Source organism: Arvicanthis niloticus, chromosome 3 (assembly GCF_011762505.2).
Source record: "Arvicanthis niloticus isolate mArvNil1 chromosome 3, mArvNil1.pat.X, whole genome shotgun sequence".
NCBI lineage: Eukaryota > Metazoa > Chordata > Mammalia > Rodentia > Muridae > Arvicanthis > Arvicanthis niloticus.
In genome coordinates, this window is record NC_047660.1 from 99,201,935 (window position 1) to 99,226,432 (window position 24,498).

A 24,498-nucleotide genomic window follows, 5' to 3' on the forward strand; every position below is an offset into this window, starting at 1 on the left:
TATTAAGTCTTGTATCGAGAGTATTTATAAGGGTCTTAATTCTAGGTTCATAGCCATCAATAAAACAATTGGAAAAGAAGTCCTCTTACAAAAATTAAACTGAAATTAGAGGAAGAGCACAGAAATCCTGGGCCACCAGGAAATGGCTGCTCTGTGTTCATTGTATTTTGCCAATATTTGGGGTTAATTAATTTTTAATAAAAATGTAGCTAGAAAACTGCATCTTGTGGAATGTAGATCTTATCTGTCACCATTTCTCTCCTGACTGTCAGGATAGGAAGGAGCTTGAGAGAAAAACCATGGAGGAACATTGTATACTGGGTCACTCTTGGCCTTACTCACTGCTAGATTTCTAATACGGACCAAGTCCACCTGCCTAGGGATAGTGCCACCCACAGTGGTCTGAGCTCTCCCACATCAGTCAGTCAAAGCAATTCTTCACAGGCACAGCCACAGATCCATTTTATCAAGATAATTCTTTAATTGAGGTTTCCTCTTCTCAAGCGACTCCAAGTTGTGCCAATTTGACAATAAAAACTTACCTGCTTAAGGATGTATTGTTTTTATTTGTGGAGTTAATAAATAAGAAGAACTTTAGGGTGCTGCTTCAGTGATTGTCATTGACTTATGAATATAATTTTTTCTAGATTCTTTTTTGGTTTATCTTTCAAATATTTTTACTTACTATATCTCCTGTCCTCACCCAGGCACAGAGTAGACTTGGAGTAGAGGTCACAGAGTGCACAGTGTACAAACATCATTAACGACAGTGGAGAGGTTTCTAGAATCTATATAAAGCTGTTGCATTCTGTAACAATGGATATCTTGACAATGACAAGGCTATCTGTTGTCATATGCTCTAATTTTGGGCTGGTACTCACACTGATCTGGGTTAGTCTTAGGAAAGAAATAAAGGCCAGCACTTTAAGGCGTGTCTGCTATTACTACATGGAGTTAGAAGCTGCTGCAAAGGTACTCCATTTATCAATCCTGCCACATCTGAAAAGGTAGTCATAAACGGACAATGGACTTATTTATAGTTTGGCCAAATGAGGAAGATTTTCTGTAGCAGTGTTACAGTTTCATAGAAAATGTGGAACAGAGGCCAGGAACTATGTTATGTAGGTCTCAATATTTCAATCTCTCTAGCTCCAGCCTTTCAGTCCCCAGCATGGGGACTGCCATGTGCTGAGTCCATTGTCTCAATGGTCCAAAAGCTAACAACTGTTTCTTGTTATAACATCTCCTCTCCTGCTAGGAGAAGCTTATATATAACTACGTGAAGAATGAAGGGGAAAGATCATATTACTATTGAAATTTGGGTTTTGTCTATCCCCAACTATGGGGATCAATGGTTTGTTTATGACTACTTTTACCTCATCCATTACTGTGGTACAGTCATCAAATCAAGGAATCGGCAATTATGTAAAGCATTGCAGCATGCTTGTTTTTGTTGCAGATGGTCTATATGAATTTTGTCTTTTAAAATCCTAAAAGAACATCCATTAGAGGAAGACCTGTAGCAGTGCTTCTCAACCTCCCTAAGGCTCTGCACCTTTAATACAATTCCTCATGCTGTGATGGCCCCAATCATAAATATTTCACTGCTACTTCAAACTGTAATTTTGCCAGTGTTATGACTCATAATGTGAGTATCTGATATGCGACCCTGGTGGGGGTCACAATGCACATGTCGAGAACCTCTGATCTATGGTTAAGAAATGTTGCTTTTCATTACCTGTTAGAGAGGTGGAAGTTCTCTAGATTCTTTTCAGTTGTGCAGTTGAGTAGAAGAGGAGCTGGACCTTGCCATCTGATAAACAAGGCTGAGCATAGTTCTTTCAAAGGCATCAAGAGCTAAGCCGGGCAGTGGTGGCCCACGCCTTTAATCCCAGCACTTGGGAGGCAGAGGCAGGCAGATTTCTGGAGACCAGCCTGGTCTACAGAGTGAGTTCCAGGACAGCCAGGACTACACAGAGAAACCCTGTCTCGAAAAACCAAAAAAAAAAAAAAAAAAAAAAAAAAAAAAAAAAAAAAAGAGCTGGACTCAGTATGCTTGTCATCTACACACTAGAGGTGAGGTGGAGGCAGGACAATGGGCATTCAAACTTATGTGAGACTGTATCTCTAAAACAAAGTATAAATGGTTGTAGACATGGGAGGGGAGGATAATCAGCATGATATCACCTGTATGGGATGTTCAGGTTTATTAGGATGCACACTCCCCCCTCTGCTACCTTCTGTAAGCCATCCTGTTCTTCTGATTATTATAACTAGTATATGTCACATGTAAATGTTATTTCAGATGTAAGGTGGGGGAAGAACAAAAGACAGAAATCAGACCCAGATCATAATGGTTAGTAGACTTTATATGATCCAGTATTTTTGTTCCTTAGTGGCTTTACAATCATTTGTTTCCTCAAAAGACTGTTCTCAGCCTAACCTGTGTCAGATCCTTGGAAGGGACCTTCCAAGCACTGAGGAACACACACAAAAAAAATTTGGCTTCAGCAGACACAAATTATGATTCCGGGCCAACAGGAAAACATGTGAACTGACGTTCTTGTTAAAACAAAACAAAAGTAAATAAAACACAAAACTGGGCCTTCTGGGTTAACCAGGCTGTTGCAAGGGGAAAGCAGAGTGCTGTGGTGTGGTGGGCAGAGGCTGGTCAGGGCTCGGCAGGCAAAGGAAGTGAGATGTTCAGGAAGGAAAAGCAAAGTCAGATGCTTGACTCTGAAGAGCATTTAAATATCTAATACAAAATCTAGTGCATTTTGTAGATCCAAAATGAGGAGTTGGGTCTTCAGTTTGTTTTACACTGATTTACAGTTTGTTCCCTGTGATTTCTACTTCTTTCTCTCCCTCCTTCCTTTTACTTATGGCGATTGTCTTAGGTTACTTTTTATTACTGTGATAAACACCATGGCCCAAAACAACTTGCAGAAGACAGGGTTTATTTTATCTTACATTTCTCTACCACAGTTCATTGCTGAGGGAGACAAGGCAGGAACTCAAGGCAGGAACTGGAGGCAAGAGCTGAGGCACCTTGGAGGGGTGCTGCTTAGTGGCTTGCCTCTTTGCCTCGACTGCTTTCTTATACAATCCAAGACCATCTGCCCAGGGCTGGCACCTCTTCCTGTGAGCTGGGCCTGCCCACGTCTATCATTAATTAAGAAAATGTCACACAGACTTGCCTACTGACCAATCTAGAATGAGGTATTTTCTCAGTTGAGATCTCTTCCAAGATGACTCTAGGTTGTGTCAAGTTGACAAAAAAACTAACCAGCACAGTAGTATATATACTAAATGTATTTTCTACTTTAGCAATTCACAAAAATGTATTGAAACTCATAAGTGGGGTTTTCTTTGCTTGTTGCACACCTGTGATAGGCTCTCTTACCTTAATGAGCTTTGAGCAGAGGATAGATGCAATAAGTTCTTACTGTTTTAAATGCTGTTACACACTCACTTAATTCTTTCTAAAGTACTCATAGTATCTGGCTTCTTATTGTGTACCAGTGACAAACGCCATGGCCTCTAAAAAGTCTTCATCTTAGCTCAATTGTTTGTCAAAAATATGACAATACTGGAAAAAATATTTTAAAGTCAATATATTATTTTTGTGCCTTTCAATAAACTTAGTTTCTCTAGGTTACATTGCAGTGAAACACTCATGAATTGGCAGTCCCTTGTCTCTAAGCAACCCTAGATTTTGCAATACATAGGTGTGTGTAATTCTAGGAAAATAACACATGTTTTTTTTTTCATTCCTGTACAACACACTGAAATCTAGTTGTGGCTAGAAAAGAGATTAGCTTTTTGGAATATACGATTTAATTAAACCAACATCATATTTAATTTTATATTTTCTATGTTATCTATACATTATAGTTTTGATATGAGATGTTTGCATTCATGCAAACACTTGGTTCCTGGTCCTCAGTAGTAGGACTGTTGGGGGAAGAGGGGTGTAGATGAAAAAAGAAAAGAAGAAAAAGTAGGTCACAAAGGACATGGATCTCATGGTTAAGGTTAGTCCTCATTTCTTACCAGTCTCTTGGTTTTCTATCTGTGAGTTAAGCAGTCTACACATATCATGTTCTGCTTAACAGAGATACAGGAGGAACACACCCAAGCATAATGGGTGGAAAGCTCTGAAACCATGGGTCCAAATAATCCTTTCCTTCTGTATGTTGTATCAGGTTTTGTCACAGCAGTGGAAAGTCTGATGAACACAGAAAAGTGGTACCAGAGATAAAGGGTTTGTGGTGGTTTGAATAAAAATGGCACCACCCATAGGTCCAAAGGCAGTTGTGTCGTTAGGAGGTGTGGCCTTGTTGGAGTGGTGTGGCCTTGCTGGAGGAAGTGTGTCACTGTGGATGCAGGCTTTGAGTTCTCGTACACTCAAGCTAGGCCTAGTAGGACAGTTTCCTTTTTGCTGCTTGTGAATCAAGATGTATAACTCTCAGCTCATTCTCCTGCACCATGTCTGTCTGCATGCTGCCATGCTTTTTGTCATGATGATAATGGACTGAATCTCTGAAAGTGTAAGCTAACCCCAATTAAATGTTTTCCTCTATAAATGGTCATGGTGACTCTTTACAGCAATAAAACCCCAACTGAGACAGGTTGTCTAAGTCTCATCGTGTGTGTGTGTGTGTGTGTGTGTGTGTGTGTGTGTTTAAACCCTTTGATTTGTAGGAATTAATTTGTAGGGAGATTTGGAAGAATTTGGACTAGAGAAGCCATAAAATTATTCTGAAAGTATCTAAAACCTCTGACAGCCATGTAGATAGTAAAGGCTATGGTCATGAGGTTCCAATAGAAACATTGGTTTTATTGGGAACTGGGACAAAGACTATTTTATCTACATTTTGTCTGTGTCCTTATACATTTTGGAAAGAATGAGTTAACAGGTGATGGTTTGGGCTGCAGAGATAGCTAAGCTGTAAAGAACACTTAACGATATTGTAGAACACCTGAGTTTGGTGTGTTCAGCATCCATTTATAAGCTGTAAAGAACACTTAATGATATTGTAGAACACCTGAGTTTGGTGTGTTCAGCATCCACTTATAGTAAGTAGCTCAAATCCACCTCCAATTCCAGCTCCAGGGAGATCTGGTGCTCTGGCCTTCTCTGTCACCTTCATACACATGTACATATTTTCTCTGCATATATACATACAAAATTTAAAATAAAACGAAAATATTATTACCTAATTAATCTGGTGGAGGAATCACAATTATCCCAGCATTTATGTTGTTAGAGATATTGATAGAAACGATTAGACAAGTTTACCATAAAAATTGGGAACAAATGCAGATTGGAAAGACTTAAAAAACTAGGACATACAGAAATTATTGGGGAAATTTGTGGTTCAGGGAGGCCTAGCTCCTAAAGAGAATACAGCATGAAAATAATGTCAGTTACTATACACTGGGGCCAAAGGCATGATGACGTGAGCATACCTCAAGATCTGGCAAGACCCCACGTGCAAGCTAGCAAATGCAAAGCTAAAGAGAAAAGAACATCTGTGGGCACATAGAGGGTTACCAAAGGATTCATTTTTACCATTCTTAATTGCCAAGGTATTCAGAGGTCAAAGTGACAGAGGTCCAGTGGGGTGTAGCTATTGGTCAAGTTGGTGGCAGACTTTGGTATCATTTATGAGGTACTGGGGTTTTACTTTGTTTGGTTTTTGTTTTGTTTTCAGATATGTACAATGAGAGTTAAAAGGTAATTTAGGCTGCAAAGGGAACCCTGGGAGGCCAGGCAATAAAAGGCAATAGTGGAGTTCCTCCAGTCGGCCCCTGAGACATGGAAGCTTATGTAGCAGTGGAGATCTGTGGATGGCAGGAACATAAAATGTGCATTGAGAAATGTGGCATGCAGCGAGTGCAATCAACCCCAGAAGGGTTTATGTAGGCTGCAAATGGCAAGGCCTGTCGGCTGCTTGGAGCTCATGTACTCTGTGTACTAGACATGGAGCTACAAAATTTGGTGTTTGCTCTGCTGGCTTTCAACCTTTCTTTGCTAGTCTTGTATGATTCCATTTTGGAATGAGGATGTCTATTTTGCACCATTGTGTCTTAGAACTGACCCTCTTTCTTTGTGATTTGTAGAGGCTCACAGGTGCTAGTCGGCTTTGGATTTCAGAAAGATTTTTCACTATGCACTTTTCAAGACACTCTTAGGGTCTGGAGATACTTGGAGAAGGCTCAAGTTATTTTTGCATTCCAAGATTGTTATGAGACTTAGAGGGGCACAGATGAAATGTTAGTTGCTTTCCACTTAGGAGGTTGGGCCTAGGAAGAGAAAAGTCACAGTTAGGGGCTTGACTTTGAAGGCTGTATCTTATTCTTGATCCCTACTTCTTTGTCTCTCTGACTCCTGTCCATCAAGTTGTGAGTTGCTTCTCATAAGCTTCACCGCCTTGATGTTTGGCTTCATGATGTACAGAAACCTTCTTTCACCATGAAAGTTGTTACGTCAGATAGTTTGTAAAAGAAGGAGAAAGCCATGCATATCTTCAGCTTTCTGTTTCTCTTATGCAAATGAGAATCAAAGTCAATTTAGAGAAAAAAGCAAACAGGTCAATTAGTCTGTGTATTGATGAACTCAAAGCTTTTGAGTGGGAAGAAGTAGGCTTAAAAATAACACTAGGAAAAGTAATCATGGCAATACTACAGTGATGAATTCCGAGTGTTAAGATGCCTATTGTGCTGTGTGTCCAGGTAGGCTATCCCCCTGCCACATACTCAGCTAAATTTGTGGACTGGACAAGAGTGACTTGCCCTCATGCGTGCTGTCAATATGTATTGTTCAAATATCGGTGTTCACACTTTAATAATTCTAGGAGGGAGCTGGAAAAATGTCTCAGTACTTCAGAGCACTTGCTGATTGTGCAAAGGACCCTGGTTCAATTCTTAGCTCCCATATCAGGGGACTTACATTTCTTGTAACTTCAGTTTTAGAATAATTTGAAGCCTTCTGGCCTCTACTTTCCCAGGCACTTGAACACATATAGTGCACACAAATAAAGAAAGGTACAGGAATGGAAGTACACATAAGTTAAAAAAAAAACCCATTAAGGAGACAAAGATCTTTAAAAAGAAAAAAGTAATTCTGGAAGCTGGACATTGTCACATACATCTGTAATCTCAGTGCTGGAAAGGGAGAGGCAGCAGAATCACCAATAGTTCAAGCCAACCTGGTCTAAATACTAAGTTCCAGGATAGTCAGGAATATCTAGTTGAGACCTTATCTTAAAAAAAAAAAAAAAAAAAAAAAAAAGGACAGAAGGAAGAAAGGAAGGAAGGAAGGAAGAAAAAAAGAAAGAAAGAACATCATAAAGAATTTTGAAAGTATGGCAACATCTTGACACTGATTGCTTACTTGTGAGTGGCTTTAGCTTTCTCTGAGACTTGTGGGGCCATAAACCATAATGAGAGAGGAATCCTGTGAGCCTATAATGTGTAATTAAGAGTAGTTATGTAGGAAGACAACTGAAGTTGCATAAAATTATTGCCAATTGATCTTCAAGTATTTGTTAGTAGACATATTTTGTAAATATAGAATAACATTTGTGAAAACTTAGTCAGAATACTTTAGTCAAGCCCATGCCAGAAGACATAGGCCAAAGACATGACCTAAATAGATCCAAGGAAGTCCCTTTGAAAGTAAATAATCAATACCATTCAACCTAATAATTCTAATTATTAATTTTTATATGTTTGAATAGACATCATGGATGAATTTGTCTGTTATAATTGAGGAGACTTTGGATTATATAACCCAACTGAAAGTTGTTTCTGTTTCCTTCACAAGGAATGCAATGTTAATTCTGAGGTGTTGATGTTTTACAATGCCTGATCAAGACACAAAGGTGAAGAGCACAGAGAAAGCAGCCGAGAAGAAGCAACAAGGGACCACCACCAGGTAAACAAGTGCCTGTAGTCATTCACAAGGGCAGTGGCATTGAGGTCTTAATGCTTTTGTGAGAAATTATCTCCTGGACTGTAGTGTTTATGCAAACCCTGAGCCCTTTCTAGAGTTTGGAAACAGGCATACTGTCATCTACAGAGACAGAATTCCAAGTGGCCATTTACCGTCAGTAGTAATGTGACCTTGTGCTCTTTTCTTCTAGGGACTATTCGGATCTTAAAAGACTTCGGTGCCTGTTGAACGTTCAGTCAAGCAAACAGCAGGTAGTGTTTTCAAAGGATGTGATGTGACTCCATGGGTTTTTGTAGGGTCCATTTTACTTCCTTGTGTACACTCTTTTTGTTCGTCCAGAGTTGTCCTTGCTTCCTCTGGCTGCTGCTCTCACCTGGGTCAGGCTGGCCAAAGTCTTGGTTGGCATCTAGCCTTTTTGTTTCTCTGCTTGTCGCCATGTGTTCTAATCATCAGGGCTCAAATTCTTCAGTCTGTAAACAGTCAGTTCTGTCATCAAATGCCAATGATTGCCTTTCAGAGCTTCAGGGAAATTCATTCTCTGAAGCACAGTTTACCACATCCTCCTCCTTCATAGAATATACCCCATAATCCTTCTCAAATTGCATCCCACCAAAGGGGGGAGGGTAAGGTTTTGGCTATTTATGTGGTAGCATTCTTTAATGCTTTTATTAGTCAAGAAAAGAATGGAACTATGGTTTTATCTCTAAACTTGACTTTTTAGTTTTGCTTCTAGAAGATTTTGGAAAGGGACGAGGGTACAGGTCTAGGGGCTTGGGAAACAACCTAGCAGCCCTCAGAACAACAGCAGACTCTCATGCAGCACTGCTGACTGATCAGTAGCAGGGATGGGCTTGAATCCTGGTCTCCTGTCTCTAGAGTCTCCAATATTAGACTTCTAAAGTTGTTTAAGAGTTCCTGAGAATTCGGCCATGGGGTGTTGATGTTCTTTGCTTTATATCATCCAAACTCAGCAGAGAACCATAGCGTTTTTATCCATTTGTTTTAGCAATGGCTTCCTCAGGTTTGGCGGCACACGAAGGGCAAACAGGGCAGTTCATGCTTGTGGATTACTTCTTACATGATGGTGTCTTGGCTACGTTTTTACCTTAATATTTGCAATATCCACTTTTCACGGATGGAAAAGCTACAGTATGGAGAAATGAGTATCCCAGGATAAAAGGCTGCTCATGAAATACAATTTTGTAACTTTGCCCTGTGTGCCCTAGCCATGGAGATGCTTTTTGATGAGCTGAAAAATTAACATACAGTTAAAATTCTTTAATGAGTCAAAATGCCCTTAAAATGGCTTGTGTCTTCCATACTATGAGATCCCTGAGGTCTCCTCTTCCCCACTTACTCCAGAAGGTACCTCACCTCTGTTATGTATTAGATCCCATTTCCAACTCTGCACATCCTCCAGTGTAAACACAATACCCCAAGCCACTTGTTCTTGCTTTTTCTCCTAGAATTCATTCCTGTGAGGGCTGTCATGTTTCTCAGGCTCAAATTGATGCCCCTCCCCCTCCCCCACCCCATACACAGCTGCCTTTCCAGGTTGGGTAACTCTTTCTCCATGGTAGCAGCTTTGTCTGTTGCCTTGGCAAGGCTTGTGGTCTCACTTTCTGATAATATCCTTTCACTACCAGCAACATTGACTTATCTTTTGATTCACCATATATTTATTCCACATATTTGGGGCTAGGTTTTCCTAAATTGAACTGTAACCTGAAGACTGGGTCACCATGATGAACATGGACAACCCTGGGCCTGCCAGGTAAAGAAATGCCTACAGTGTTTCTGGATTTGGTTTGGGACTTAAAGCTTTCTGTGTCAAAGTTCATATGGGCTAGATCTCTTTCCCCTCCGTCATACCATTCCCTTGTTACTACCTGGCAGAGTTGACTAAAGTTAATTTAATGATTTTCTCTCTTTAAGCCAAGTAGGAATTCTAAGTCATTTGTCTGACAAGTTCATATCATTTTGCTAAATATTTATACATAAATAATGTATATTTAAAATGCTTGAATTATTTGGGAAGCAAAGAGCTAGCTGCAAGTGAGCATGCAGTGGCTGCCTTCACTTGGAGCTTGGCCCCTAAACTTCTCAAATTCTATGCCTAATTCTATTGTGGAAGTTCCTGCATCTGTCATTCTGATAACAAAAGTGACTCTGAGCTCTGCACTCCTTTTCTGAAACAATGTAGACATGTATATGAGGGTTCTAGATGAACAGACAACTCAGGAATTCCCTTGTGCCTTACTTGTTTCAGGAAGAACATAAGGAGCGTATAACAATATACAATGTATGGAAGTTTATCATAAATTAAAACCAAAGCCAGACATAAAATGAAAAATAAGGACTGGGAGAGTGATACAGTATATGTGTGTGTGTGTGTGTGTGTGTATATATATATATATATATATATATATATATATATATATATATATAATATTATATATATGTATATATTATATATATACATATGCATATATATGCACTGTTTCTTTGTTTTTGTTTATAAAAGAGGTGTGATGACCAATTGCTAAAAGTTCTAGGGAAAAATAAGAATGCACCTGTGTGTTTGGGCAGAGTTCCCGAGAACTGAATGTCCTTCCTTTGATTCTCCATGGAGTCAGGTTGACATTGTTGAGTTGTGCTGTGGCCTTTGCCTCTGCCCACTGCCCTGACAGCCTTGTAGAACTGTCACATCGGAACTGATTTTCTGTGGGATTCCTTCTGTCTGGCAGACCTTGGTCCATGGCTACTCTCTCCTTTCACTTTCTGCCATAACAAGCCCTGGACACCAACCTTGTATAATGTTTCTCAAGCCCATGTTCAAGTTCCTTCTGTCCTGCACTGTAACCCCCCTGATCACTCCGTGTCCATAACTTCCTGACACATCTAGTATGCCATGTCTTCAACAGGTGTGTGGACTGGATGCACTCATCTCAGGTGATTTACTGGAGGGAAGAGTTGGCTGGGTACATTTGACAGCTTCACACTTAAATAGCTGCCATATATTGAGTTTCATGTGATGTGCAAGGAATGTAAGAACAGATAAATGTGATTCTACTTTTGGGAGGCTACATTCAGGGAGATGGGTGATGTGCAGGTTATATAGTATACTTGACAGTAGTAAGTTCAGTGAGCAAGGTCCACTTTGTTAGGGAGGTCTGAGCAGCCTCTAACCTGTGCCCTGGCCTGAAATCAAGAGCTATGGGCCCCTCTGACACAGGTAGCTGGGGCATTGGGCGGGAGGGTGACAGGAGCAGGAAAACTGTTGGGGGTTCTGGACTAAACTTGCTTTTCCATCTGAGGGAACTGGTGGTATTGTGGTTCTTGTTATCAAGTACCTGGTCTCTGCAAATACCGCTACCAAATACAGTTTGCCATTGTGTCTCTCTGAGTTGATTCTTAGCACTGGCTAACTGCCTGCCCACAAGGGGGGAGGCTGAGGCTGTGTCACATCCTGACCCTCTCTTTCTTTTGAGTGGCTTAGACATATTTGCTCTGTGCTTGCTACTTTCTTTCTTACAGACAACTCTATGAGTTTTGTCAATGGCATGGGGTTTGAAATTCCTTAGGCCTAGAGGCCTAGAAAATCTGCTTCCTATTTGTGTGTGTGTGTGTGTGTTTATGATAGTTCCTGTCTAACAGAAAAATGAACTTATTGCTGTGATTTCATATCTAATGTCTTTGGAGTCATAAGCCCACATTTAGAGATCACCTAATTTTTAATGACAAGGTTTTTTTGCCTAGAAGATTTATGGTAATGATTACGAGGCTCATAAGTGTATTTTAAAATTGTTCCTGTGCATAGCAGGTGCTGTATGAACAGTAACTTAAGTCTCATAACCCAGAGTTATACACTGTTATTATTGCTTCTATTGTAATGACATGGAAACCAGTGTACAGAGAGACTAAATACGTTCTCCAAGGTCACAGTGCCAGCTAATGATGGATTAAACATACAGAATCTGGTGTGGATGCCATCTCATCCCTATACATTGTCTGCTTATGTTCTTTTGACCCCTTGCTCATGAGGGGTGTAGATTGAGTGATCAAACTGATATACAAAGGTGTTTTATAGAATGGAATGTTTACTCTCACTATTTTGAAAATTCTACTGTGGCTTGAAGATAAGGAAGCATCTTGGGGGGCGGGCAATGACAACATCATAATTCATTTCTAAATTACAGGAAATAAGCCTTACAGGAAATAAGAAAAATCACCTATATGGAAGGAAATCATGGTATTATATCAATTTCTGTACAATGAAATAATTTAGCCAAAAATAATTTCTTTATTGTGCTTTGCTTACTTCATGCTTAATAATTGACTGTACTTATGGAGCCACTGGTTGATCTTAATAACAGCAGCACAGTTATACACTTATATTCTAGGTGTTCTAAACACACTTATTTTATTATAGTAAATGCAGACATTTAAAATCAGTGTCTTAAGTATCATTGTTCAAATTGAGCAATAGTGATGGGGTTTTGCCTGTTGCTGTGGCTGAGCCCTTGGCGAACAGTATGTACATTGCTGAATGCAGGCAAAGCAACACTGTTCTGGGCAGTGCGTGCTACTGGATTCAGAAACTCTCCATCTGTGTACCTGGAGCACATGAGAAGGTTAAAAATACCTTCTGGTCAGGCTCACCCCAAACCTTATCCCAGCACTGGTGTAAGTTCCCATGGAATATCACTGGCCCAAAATAAAAAGTTTTCTTCCTGTTCCTGTCAATATGAAACAGATTGAGCATACGTTTCAGTGAGCTGTGGCAGGTGATATTATTTGTGATAAAGAGAGCCCAAGTTAGAGGTAAATGCTTAAATCTTGGGACACCTTTACATTTTCAATGCTGTCATCTCAATGATTGGAAAACCCTCATTCCTTTGGCCTCCAACTCTACGTCTCCCGTTCTATGACTTGTTTTATCATGTATTGAATGAACCATGATGGTCATGTGCTCTCTGTTTCCATTTCTGTAGCTTCCAGCCATTAACTTTGACAGTGCCCAAAATAACATGACAAAGTCTGAGCCCACCGTCAAGATGGGGGGACACAGAGCTCGTGGTCAATGGCATGAGTCCACAGAAGCAGTTGAACTTGAAAATTTTAGGTAAGAAATCTCCTTTGCTGTCAGTAGCCTATTCAAGTTTAGTTATTTAAACTTATCATAAAAGTGAAAATTTGAAGTCTAACATATTCTTATTTAGTAATTTTAGTGAACATATAAAATGTTCTCCGGGGCAGGAGGAAGCCCAAGAAACAGGCCAAATAGGCAGGCCTAGGTAGACCTGTCTTTGGATTTCAGGACACCTTGCTGACATGAAGGCTAACAGTTGTCCACTGAGGAAAAAAACCAAGATATTGACCTGAGTAGGTCAAACCCAAGCTTGGTCTTAACTTTTGCTGTGTCTCCCTCTTTCCAGTGGTGAAAATGTATAAAAGAATCTACTGCTGTGAGCAGATGTGGTAGCTAAATAAGATGTTTATTAGGCTGGCAATATTAACTTAAGGGGCTTACCATCCGTTTTTACAGTCTGAGTTCAATACCTGGGACTTACATTTGTGGAAATATAGAACTGACCTTTGTCTCTCTCTCTCTCTCTCACACACACACACACACACACACACACACACACAGACACACACACACACACACACACAAACACACACAGACACACACACACACACACACACACAGACACACACACACACACTAGTAGTTTAAACGTCCAAATTTCTCAGTTGGATAGACAGTATCTTGGCTTTACCAAAGAGTGTTCGTCTGTGTTTCTTTCTGTTGCTGTGTAGACATTCTAGAAGCAGACATTTTGTGGGCCACACCCTTTCTGGGAGTGGCTATGTGTCACAATGTGTTCAGGTCGTTTACCAATAAATACTGTGTAAACAATGCAAGGCATGAAATAGCAGCATACATAATTATAAATGTTATATAAATATTATAAATGTTATAGAATGATCATTTACTTGTTTGGTTTAGCTTCTTTCTCTGGCATTTCATGAACTTAAAACAGTTTCAAAAAGTCATATGACATTCCATGACTTCATATTTTTAACTTGTAAAAACTAAAAATGTGTTGTTACATATTCATTTTACCAGTGATCTTATATAAGAATCCATTACAGCCCTGATCTGGTTGTATAGGAATGTATGGTTTAATGCTATATGAACATCCACAAACGCAGATGTTTACATGACACATGTCGTAGAACTTACTTTGAGGTGATGGGCGTGTAATTTTATTTTATTTGGCCTTAAAATTTATTTGATCTTAAAATTCGCCATTTTTTTTTTACATTGTGTGTGCATATGAGTGAGTGTGTGTGTGTGTGTGTGTATAAAATGTGCCACAGTGCACATGTGGGGTGCAGAGATGACTTTGTGGAGTTGGTTCTCTCTTCCACTCTTGAGGGTAATCTTTATTTATCAACTTTAGTGTTGAATTTGGGTCTCTTTTTAACAGTTGTTGCTTGCCCTTGCTAATATGTTGACTTTAAGACTCTAAGGTCTTTCTTTTTATTGGTAATTTTGTTAGCCCAAATAATGTTTATTATAAATTTTTTTTTCATCTTAGTATAAACTACAAGAATGAAAGGAATTTCAGCAAACATCCACAGCATCAGTTATTTCAGGAGATCTTTACGGCTCTGGTGAGAAACAGACTCATATGCAGGTAAAGCTCTGCCCAAAAGACAGATATCTACCCAAGAACGGTGTGTTTTACAAATCCTGTATGGAGAATGTGCTTTGAAGCAGCCTACAAGTAGAACACAGGGTGGTTGCAGTATTTAGGAATATAAATATTCCAGCATTTATGATTATGTAATATACAGTATATTCACATTTATGGCTTATTTTCTGTAATTGTCATCACATATAAGTATGAGCATATAGAACACAGCACACACACACATACACACACTCTCACAACTAAAGAAAAAGAAGTGATAAATTTCAAAGAGAGAAAAGGCAGGTACTTGGGAAGGTTTTGGATGGAGGAAATGGAAGGCAATACAATGTAATTATGTTATAATCTCAAATATTAAAATAAATAATTAAAAATATATGAAAGTAAAAGGCTGACAAAGGCTATGTAAAAGAAGACAGATGAGCTGGCACTCTGTTCTTATTGGATTCTCTCGTTGGACCTTGAATTTGGTTGAGCTTGGTAACGGGTAGGATGTGGGAGGACAGAGTTTTCTTTCATGTATGTGTTTTGGGTTTGGACACTCAAGGAATGTTTATTGTGTAGTCCTTATGAAAGAGAGGCATTGGTGACCACTCTGGATGACATGACAACATCTTTGCAGTTAATACAGTGACCAACTAGCTGGGCTCTCACAACCTGGACTTAAAGAAAGGATGAATATGTACCCCCGGTCCAAACCACATGTCCTGTTATAGAGAACTGATGAAGAATATTAGACTAGACAGACTTACTTTCTGGTAACAGGAAGAGCTAGGAGGAGATGATGCTTAGCTCCCTTCTTTCACAGGAACTTAGAATGCTGGGTTTTAAGACCATCCTTCTCCATCATTCTTGGATGCTACAGATCTCTGTGTTCAGTTCAAATCTGAAATCAGAGTTGGATAAAGGGTGGACTATGTATTGAGGTCCCCATTGTGCTCCATGTCACAGAATTTGTAAAGATGGCAGGACTATCTTCTCTTCTTAGCTTATATTTAAAGAAGAATTATATCTTAGAGCTTTTCTGGTATGGATCCCTAGCCCAGTCCTCTGTGACCATCAAGGATAATGTTGGATTGAAGGCATAGATTGAACTTACTCAAGCTGGTGAGCATCTGCCATTTGCCAAGAAGGGATGAGGCAACCAAGGAAAAGGAAGAGAAAATACTGAGATGACTGATATGTGGTTCCCCCCTTCTCTCAGCAAAACAATTACTCATATTCCAATACAAGAGGAAATATAGATATTTATAATTTACAGTCAGACAACTAAAGCCTGGATGATACAGGTGGGTGGGAACTTTAAATGTTGGCCCAATTTTGCTTGTGGACAATCTACACATACTTGAATGGCAATTTCACCCTGAGAGCATAGTGTCCTGGGGATTGGCCTTGGCTGTGGAGCATGGTTCTACTGTGCTTCATTTCTTCCCAGTTGTCAATGTTTTTTCTTTTCCCTGTCATGCTCCCAGATATGTTCTCTTATAATCCACATGTTCAGACAACTCCTTTCTGGGTTCTTTTCCTAAAATTGACTTATTCTCTGTTCCACAGCTAGGCTTGTTAACGCAGTCAGCTAGGATAAGCCTGTAAGTCTTTCATGGTAGTTCTGAAAGGAAGTACTGCCTGGACCTGCCGTCACAGGGCAGGCTGCTCTGGATGTGTGTCAATGTGCAGCACCAATCCAAATCTTTCATGCTCTAACAATAATAATAACAATCAATCTGTCCTAACAGGATTCATCTGCAGTAGAGTATGATATTAGAAATAGTCATGACATTTCCATCTCATCTGCCTGGTATCTAAGACCAAGTTGTCATGTGGTGGTTGTGCAGAGAAGTAGCAGTTGTCACAGTGGTGACAGATTCTTTGGTGACTGGTCAACCACACTGCTCTTGTATGCTCCTGCTTCCTGTTGCTCTGTGTTTTGCTGATATATGGCTTCTATATTGCAGTGGGATATGGTAAGCTTGTGAAATGAACTTGCTCATGGGACTGGAGGTAGAGGATTTCATGAAGTTAATGACACAGTAGGTTTGAACTGGTAGAATTTGGTGCACAAGGCTGGGGACGAATGGTGACATGGACAACTGAAGAAGGCAACAAAATGGGACTACAAGAGTTGATTTGGAATATTAAGGTGGGAGGAGACTGAGAGAAATGGCAAGTCATTCTGTTATATTTACAAAGAGGAATCTCCTTATGCCCTGAAAGCCAAAAATGAGTTAAAGGATGTCAGGCCACATAATATGACGATTTTCTTTAGAGAAATTCTGTCAAAAATATCAGAATGAATTCTGTGTTTGGTGTGGTTACTAAATTTGGTGATATTTTAAAGTAAGCTCATTTAGCTGGCCCCTTTCTGGTGTTATTACACTAGAATAGTGAGGCAAGCTGCTCTTTCTTGCCTGTGATGATTGCAGAGGTGAACGGAATCCAGGCACTCTGATTTTAAGTAGAAGAGACCTGTCCAACTCATTTAATGGACTATTTGCCCCAAAGCATCACTTGTTTCCCAAAGCATGCAAGTTGCCATCCTTGCGACAATCACTTTGCATCAGATCTCCTATGTATTTTTCATAAATTTGAGACACTTTGAAAACAAGACTGAAGTCTGTCCTTAATATGCTTAATATGCTTAAGCCACACACCAGAGGGAACTTTGTGCTCTAGATGATATCTGGCCAACCCATGACCTTTTTTTTTTTTTTTTTTTTTTTTTTTAATTTAAACTTTTAATTTTTGAGAATTTTCTATGCAACTACTGTATTTAGGTGCACTGTTCCTTCCTGGCCCCATTTAATGTTGCTCTTTTGTATATGTGTTTAGGGCTGACCACTTTGGATTGGATAACCTTTTGAGGGACTTGTCCCTTATAAGGGACAAAGACTAATTCTCCCTCTCGTATTAGAAATTGACTTTTTAAACAATAAAGTTTATAAAACTAAAATAATGATGGTAATGATAGTACATTACTGTAAAAACTGTCTGGGGAACGTGTGAGATGTCCACAGCTAAGGGGACTAATGCTGTGTTTATTTAACAGCGGGACATGTGCTGTCTAAACTGACACTAGAGTGCAGCTGGTGATGCAAAGGTTACTTTCTGTTTTGATGCCTCGGTCCTCTGCTTGGGCATGTTGGCTCATCACAGAGTGCCAGGACCAGATGTTAGGATGGAGTGAGGATCTCTTTATGGTTTTCAGCTCTTGAAACACACTGATTTGGGTTGACATATTTGTGCTGTAGTCTTACCTTATCACCCTGTAGAGAGGTCTGTACATGAGTGCCATCTGTAACTGATGCAGAACTTTGCTCAGGCTGATGGATTTCTGTTCTTAAGACTTTTTAATGCCCGTTTTTTTTTTCTGAGGAGTTTTTTACTTCTTCTTGGCCTCTTTCATTGGCTCTGTGGTTCTGGTGCTTGAACCACATGTGCTGAGCATGCGTCCTATTCCTAATCCACCCTCTGCATAGCAGCAGTGTCATCTGTTGATGCCACCCACCTCATCCCTGTGCTCAAGAGGGTCGATGAAACTCCCATTCCTCTCTTACTTCTGCATTTCTGCCATCCTGCTGGTCTACCTGAAGCATGGTACCCTACTTCTCTCTGGACCCAACTTGTTCTGATCCCTTATATAACTGGCCCCATCCTCCTCATTCTCATGGCCCTGGGGTCCTCTACTTCCTTAGTATACACTAACCTCCTGGATGCCAAAATCTAGTTCTTTATCCAGAATTCTAACCACCTAACTTAGCTTTTAATGTCATCATCTTGGGACAAATATACAGCTCTTACTTGTTTTTCACTTCTGGGAATGGAACCCAAAGGCTTTATACAGGCTCTACCCCATCCCCAGGAATGGTTTGCTGAAATAGGTCTTGCTATGTATATGTAGCCCAGTCTGGTCTTAAATTCATAATTCTTTTATCTTAGCCTCCAAGGTGTGTACCACTATGCAAAGCACTTGTACATTGTTTGTTTTCATAAGATAATAAAATTTCCTCTATACTCTAAATATGCGTACACTAACATATACATGCACATAGGCACACACAGTCACACACAGCATCACACAGGCATGATGTATATATGCCCATACACATGCATGCACATATGCACATACATACATGTAGATATACATACATGCATACACTTGAATGTATGCACACACATACACACTCACAAACACACATGCACAAAAGTCATAATACTTATGGAGAGGGAGCAGACTCTAAGAAGGCCCAGCTGATGGGTAGATGAGAGTACTGATACTCGAAGAGGGGCCAGGCAGTCTGGGCTGGTGCTTTGTCCTGTGCCTCATGCATTCCTTGACTTCTTTGTTTCTTGAGTATACCTTTAATGGTGGAGTTACAGTCAATAACCCATCCTGGTCAAAGCAGTTCTGTATGAGGGAAAGTAATAAATTTTATGTGGTACCAGGGCAAAGTTTCTTTTTGGTAAATATTCTCTCTCTGCTGTGTGCTGTGGCTTCTCATCCCAGAGAAGCCTGACAGGCAGGAAGCTGAATTACTCTCCTTTTCTAGGGAAGAACTTCTTGTCCTTGGCCAATAGATCACTACTCAAAGCAACTATAGCCTGGCTGGGATCATCATATCTGTGCATGACAGATGTGTTTACCATCTTTACATAAGCTCTTGTGAGCCAGGCATTGAGCAACAGTCCCATCCCAGGAGCCACACTTCAGAGCTAAAAGTTCATCTCTCTTCTCTTTCCCTCTCTTGTCCTTCTCTCCCTCTTCCCTCTCCCTTTCCCCCTGCCTTTTCTTCTCTTCTCCCTTTCCCAAGGCCTCACTTTGTAGCTCAGGCTAGCCTTGAACTCCTGATGCTACCTCAGCTTCCCAGGTGCTATGGTTATAGGCCTTGGGCACCAGGCCTGGCTTTACCTGTATAATTCTCATGTCCCCTGCTGGCCTGGCTCCTGAAGTGGCTTCTCTGCTGTGACACCATCCCTGTTTCAAATGTCAATTGGAGGATTCTTCCTGCTTTGTTATTTAAAGGTATCATTCCTAAAACAGGACTTTTAATTTTTCTCTCAACTCACAAGGAAATTTCAGCTTTTGTCACCACTGTCTGCAGAGCTAACCCAGGCTGCCAGCATTTCTGGCCTGCACAGTTGTAGTAGCCTATCTGGGTTCCTTGCTTCACCTGTGTGGCTTTCCTTTACTTTGTTATCAGCATAGCTTCTGGAAGGATCCTTTCAAAACCTCAGACAGCTCATGTGGGATCTTTGCTTAAAGCCTTCTAGAATATTCCTGGTAAAAACTTCCAAAGGCCCTATTCCTATCCTGCAAGTCCTCAAGTTCTGCCTGCTGCTATCTGTCTGACCACAGCTTCTGTTTCCCCACTCTGCTATTTTCTGCATCGAGCCCAGGGCTTGAGCTACAGGCTTTTTCTGCTGTTCTGACACAAGCTTCTTCAAAGCTCCTGTCCTCAGCTCATATGATGTTAATCTTACCAGAGAGCCTCCCCTGGCCATCCCAAAATAGCACCCTGCCCTAATGAACCGGGTTTTGGTTGTTCTTTGCCATTGCCACTTGATCTACATGGGTCTCTACAACTGGGACTTCTGGGTCCAGGCCTTGCCTCTGCTGTACTCCAAGCTCATTCAGAACCAGGCTGATGGGGCATGGTGATAAATATCTGGAAGCACTGTGCACAGTCCATCAATTAGAAGAAAGGAGACAAATCTTCTGTGGTTCTTGGCCTGAGTGCCACAGGTCCCACATGGTTTTCTTTCTGGGTAGAGCTTGTGGGCTAGACTGCGTGGGTAACAGAGAGGACGAGCATGGAGCACAGAGACCCGAGAGAGGATCGGTGGGGATTCCGGACAGTGGCATTCCCACACGTGTTCTTGTTTCTGTTAAGTTTTTATCAAAGTAGGTATGATGTTTACTTTTTCATTTATTCAGATGAGTCCTAAGGAAAACAGCATCTCAGCATGAGAAAGGCATTCATTCTGCCCCGCAGCATGCACTAGGAAGGTCTGAGCAATAGCCTCTCCACAGACACACACACCCATGTGTTTCCAGCTAGTGGCAGCCTGTCGTTTGGAGCACTCATGTCCCACACCAGCTTCTTCCTTTGTGAAAGAAACAGAAACCCCACCTCCCTTCTCTCTGGTCAGATGTTATGTGTGCAGTGACATTTTCCTTTTGACATTGGTGACAGAAAGTGGCATCCTGGATGAGGGTGGTGGGAGCTGACCGGACCGAGTGTATTAATAGTCCTGTGAAATCAGTGGCCTTCGTTCAGTCAGCAGAGAGCTTAAATACTTGCCCGCTTATGAATTCACTCCTGTGTGGCTGTCATGTGGAGACATCCTCCAGGGAAGCACTGTCATTGCAGCCACATGACTTTTCAGGGCTGCCTCCAAGGACCCATCTCTTGTTCCCATGGCAAACATGTCTGAGAGAGTACTTTCTCCATGTTTACCTGGAGTCCAAGCAAAAGGGGCCTACAGTGGCTGAGTCTGTCAAACAGATGGTCTTCTCCATTGGTGGCTGTTTGCTATGTAGTTCTTTGGCTACTCTAAATCCTGGGTTTTCTAGTTCCCCTGACTTTTGGTGAGCAGAGGTGCATGCAATCCCCCACAGAGCCAGGGCTGCATCCCTTGTGGCCTATCTGTCCTCCTCAGGGTTCCAGGCTAGGAGCCAAGGAAGGCCTCCTTCTGAGGTCATTCTCAAGGGGGCCAAACCCAAGGACTCAGCCATCAGGAATCCTATTTACAATAGCAGACTAATAACTATGAGAAATATTAATAGCCTTGGGCTTCTGTCCCAAAATTGCAAAGCAAAGCAAAGCAAAACAAAACAAAACAAAACAAAACAAACGTGATTTGCCGGGAACGTTCAACTCAGACTGTTCTGGATCTCTTCATTTGGTTAGACTCCATGAAGAGTAAAATTAAAGTCCACATTGAAATTTCACTTCTCTCTCTCTCTCTCTCTCTCTCTCTCTCTCTCTCTCTCTCTTCCCCCCTTGCACCTGTACCCCCGTGTGTGTGTGTGTGTGTGTGTGTGTGTGAGTGTGTGCACACACATGTGCGTGTGCATGCATTCACATATTAAAAAGAAAAACAAAAAAGACCTTTAAATATGAATTTTAATATGGAAAATACCCACAGGAAAGGTCACAGACTTCCCTGTGAAGACTGGCCATGGCTGTCAGGAAGAATACCGAGGAAGAATACTGTGCACGTATCTGTAGCACAGATCCTGTTCCCCTTGGATACTGAAATGCTGTTGGCATTCAGTGGCGTCAGGTTGCCTATTGCTTTTGCAAGCTGTTGCCAGCCACCATTCTTCTCTGGGCAGGGGAAAGGGTCTCTGAGTTTTGTCTAGCAGGCAGCCCAGGGGTTGGTTGAGTCCTATTTTTATTTTTCCAGAGAAACTGGGCTGGCCCCATGGCACAGGGGTCACTAATAAAGTGCCTGCTCTGGAGAGGGGATACTGTTGTTGGCACTGGCTGTGGGCAGTTGCCGATAGCCTTGCTGATGGTAGCAAGCATAATTCCCAGCGAGTTCTGATCGTGGGTTTTCCTTCTGCATCTGTGTACTGGGAGCATGGACTGCAGGGAGTACACAGGCATTCCTGGGAATAAAACCACGGGTCTAGTGCCTTGCCAACCCCCATCTCAGCAGATGGAAGGGGGAGGGTGTGTGAGTGGTTTTGCCGGAGAATGGGGGATGCCTAGTGCAGCCACCACAGATGTCATCCTGACTCATTCACTCAGCTTCCCAATGTGCAGGTTTGGGGGAAGAGTTGAATTCCTCAGTGCTATATAGAAGACAGACCTGCTTCTTACCTCTAGAGCCCCAGAATAGATCTAGGACAGACCAGGGGACAATTGGCCTGGGTTTTCAGCTCAGGTCAGAGTCCTATATGGTAGGGGTATTTATAGTAGTGAGGCAATGCCTTATGAACACCCAGGTGAATGACATTTGGAGTCTTAAATGCTTCCTGTTATTTCCTCATTTCCTTTGACTAAGGATGGAATTGAAGAACTTTTGTGTTTCAGGCCTTTGTTAATACTGGCACCATAAATGATTAATGTTGGATTAGCCTGCAGAGCAGTATGGGGCATGCATCACCAGGCTGGACTTGCCTTCTATGGACAATGACTGGCTGCACTTACAATAACAAGATCCAGGGCAGGGCAGTGGTTAGCTGCCCTTTTCACCTCAGGAGGATACTGGCTGTGTGGTTACTTCTGCACGAAACATGCTCTGTGGTTAGAACAGTACAGGTTATGGGAGTCCTGGTGTTGGAGAGCCACAGAAGGCTGCCATTGGGAAGCACTTTAGGCCCTGAATCATTGACAACCTGTCACATAGGCTGGAAGGGAACAAAGGACTGTGGCAGAAGGTGGGCCTAGAGGCACATGGGAAGACAGATCCCACAAAGCCTTGTGGGCAAGAGGATGGATTGATTGTGAGACATATTCTGAGGGGTGGTGGGCGCTGTTAGGGGTTTGGGAAGCAAGGTGGAAGCAAAGGCGGTTGGTTCCTTTAACATTTTCACCACATTTACTACCAGCTCTAGCTACACCCAAGATGCTGAGTGGTGAAGCATGTGCTCTCTGAGACCAGAAGGACTTGAAGAACAGAGACTGTTCCAGGGGAAGTGAATATCCAGTGGAGCTTCTGTTGTCTTTCTTCTGTATTAACCAAAAAAAAGGCAGTGGGCTACTGCTACTGCTTCTGCTCCAGCTGCTCCTGCTGCAGCAGCCGCTGCCATTGTTGTTCTGAGATGGTCTCAGTGTAGCTCAGGCTGGCCTTGAGCTTGATTTATAGTCAAGGAGGACCTTAAATTTCTGGTCCTTCCCAGCCCTAGGCTCTTCAGTGTTTTGTTGGTTTTGTTTTTGTCCTCTTAGTATATGCCTGTAACTTCTTCAGTAAGCACTAAGTGGTTAGGGCACTGATACTTATTAAGCCTGTCCTAATTATTGGAAGACTTAGCTCTTTATTTTGATTTAGGGAGAGCATGAACTACTACTAGGTCAGTGTGAGTCTCTGATCCAGGTCAGTTTGGAGCGTCCTTGAACCGCAGTGGTGAAGATGGTTTCTGTGTGTTTTGCATTGGTGTAAGTCAAGGGTCACCAAGCCACAGTCCCTTGCAGAGGAAGGACCACTGCCTCCTTCACAGGCCTCACTTTCTTTCATAGCTGTGTGCTGTTTGTTTGTGAACTGTCTAAACACCAACATGCTTTGTCTTCTCTTTCAGAGAGTGGGTGAATCGAGCTCCATCCATTCATTTCTTGAGAGTGTTAATTTGTCTGAGGCTGCTAATGCGGGACCCGTGTTATCAGGTTGGTCGGAAGAAGTAAAACTGTTCTTCACTTGTGACAAAAGTAAAATAATGAAATTACAAACACAGTGGGCCTTGTTATCAAAGTGAACCATGTTAATGTTTTCATTACAAGTGGGGATCTTACAAATATGATACACAGCTCACCTGCTCTTGGAAAAGATTATGAAGAAGCAACTTGTAGTCCCATATATCTGCTTGTTTCTACTTAATCTACAAGGTTCAATGACTGAGTTCTAGTCTACTTGTTCACTGCTACCAAACCTTTGAAGCCATTTCAAGTTCAAGGAGGCACACGGTAGGCCCCACACCAAAGCATGTGTTAAAGCCACAAGCCTCCCTAGGGCAAAGTCAGCAGTGACAAGAGGGGAGCTCACTGTGTGACTCCAGAGACAACCCTGAGAGACAGCATGGCCGTAGCCTGTTAGCTACCAAGATCCCATCCATTCCCAGCTTCCAGTTGGTAACTCTGAGCCCAGGAGAGCACA

The 24,498-nt window shown here is 41.5% G+C and overlaps 1 protein-coding gene across 3 annotated transcripts in view; it reads left to right on the plus strand.

The window, feature by feature from the left end:
• The window catches only part of Nek10 (NIMA related kinase 10), a 176,329-nt gene that overhangs the window by 4,049 nt on the left and 147,782 nt on the right, over positions 1 to 24,498 (plus strand). For 2 of the 3 annotated variants that reach the window (XM_076931584.1, XM_076931585.1), the window contains exons 2-6: positions 7,832 to 7,942; positions 8,151 to 8,211; positions 12,955 to 13,085; positions 14,569 to 14,667; positions 23,927 to 24,011. In XM_076931584.1, coding sequence (XP_076787699.1) covers positions 7,869 to 7,942; positions 8,151 to 8,211; positions 12,955 to 13,085; positions 14,569 to 14,667; positions 23,927 to 24,011 — 450 coding nt within the window. In that variant the 5' untranslated portion in view covers positions 7,832 to 7,868. Of the gene's footprint in view, positions 1 to 7,831; positions 7,943 to 8,150; positions 8,212 to 9,601; positions 9,735 to 12,954; positions 13,086 to 14,568; positions 14,668 to 23,926; positions 24,012 to 24,498 lie in introns of those variants that run through there. The other variant, XM_076931586.1, reaches the window with a different exon arrangement.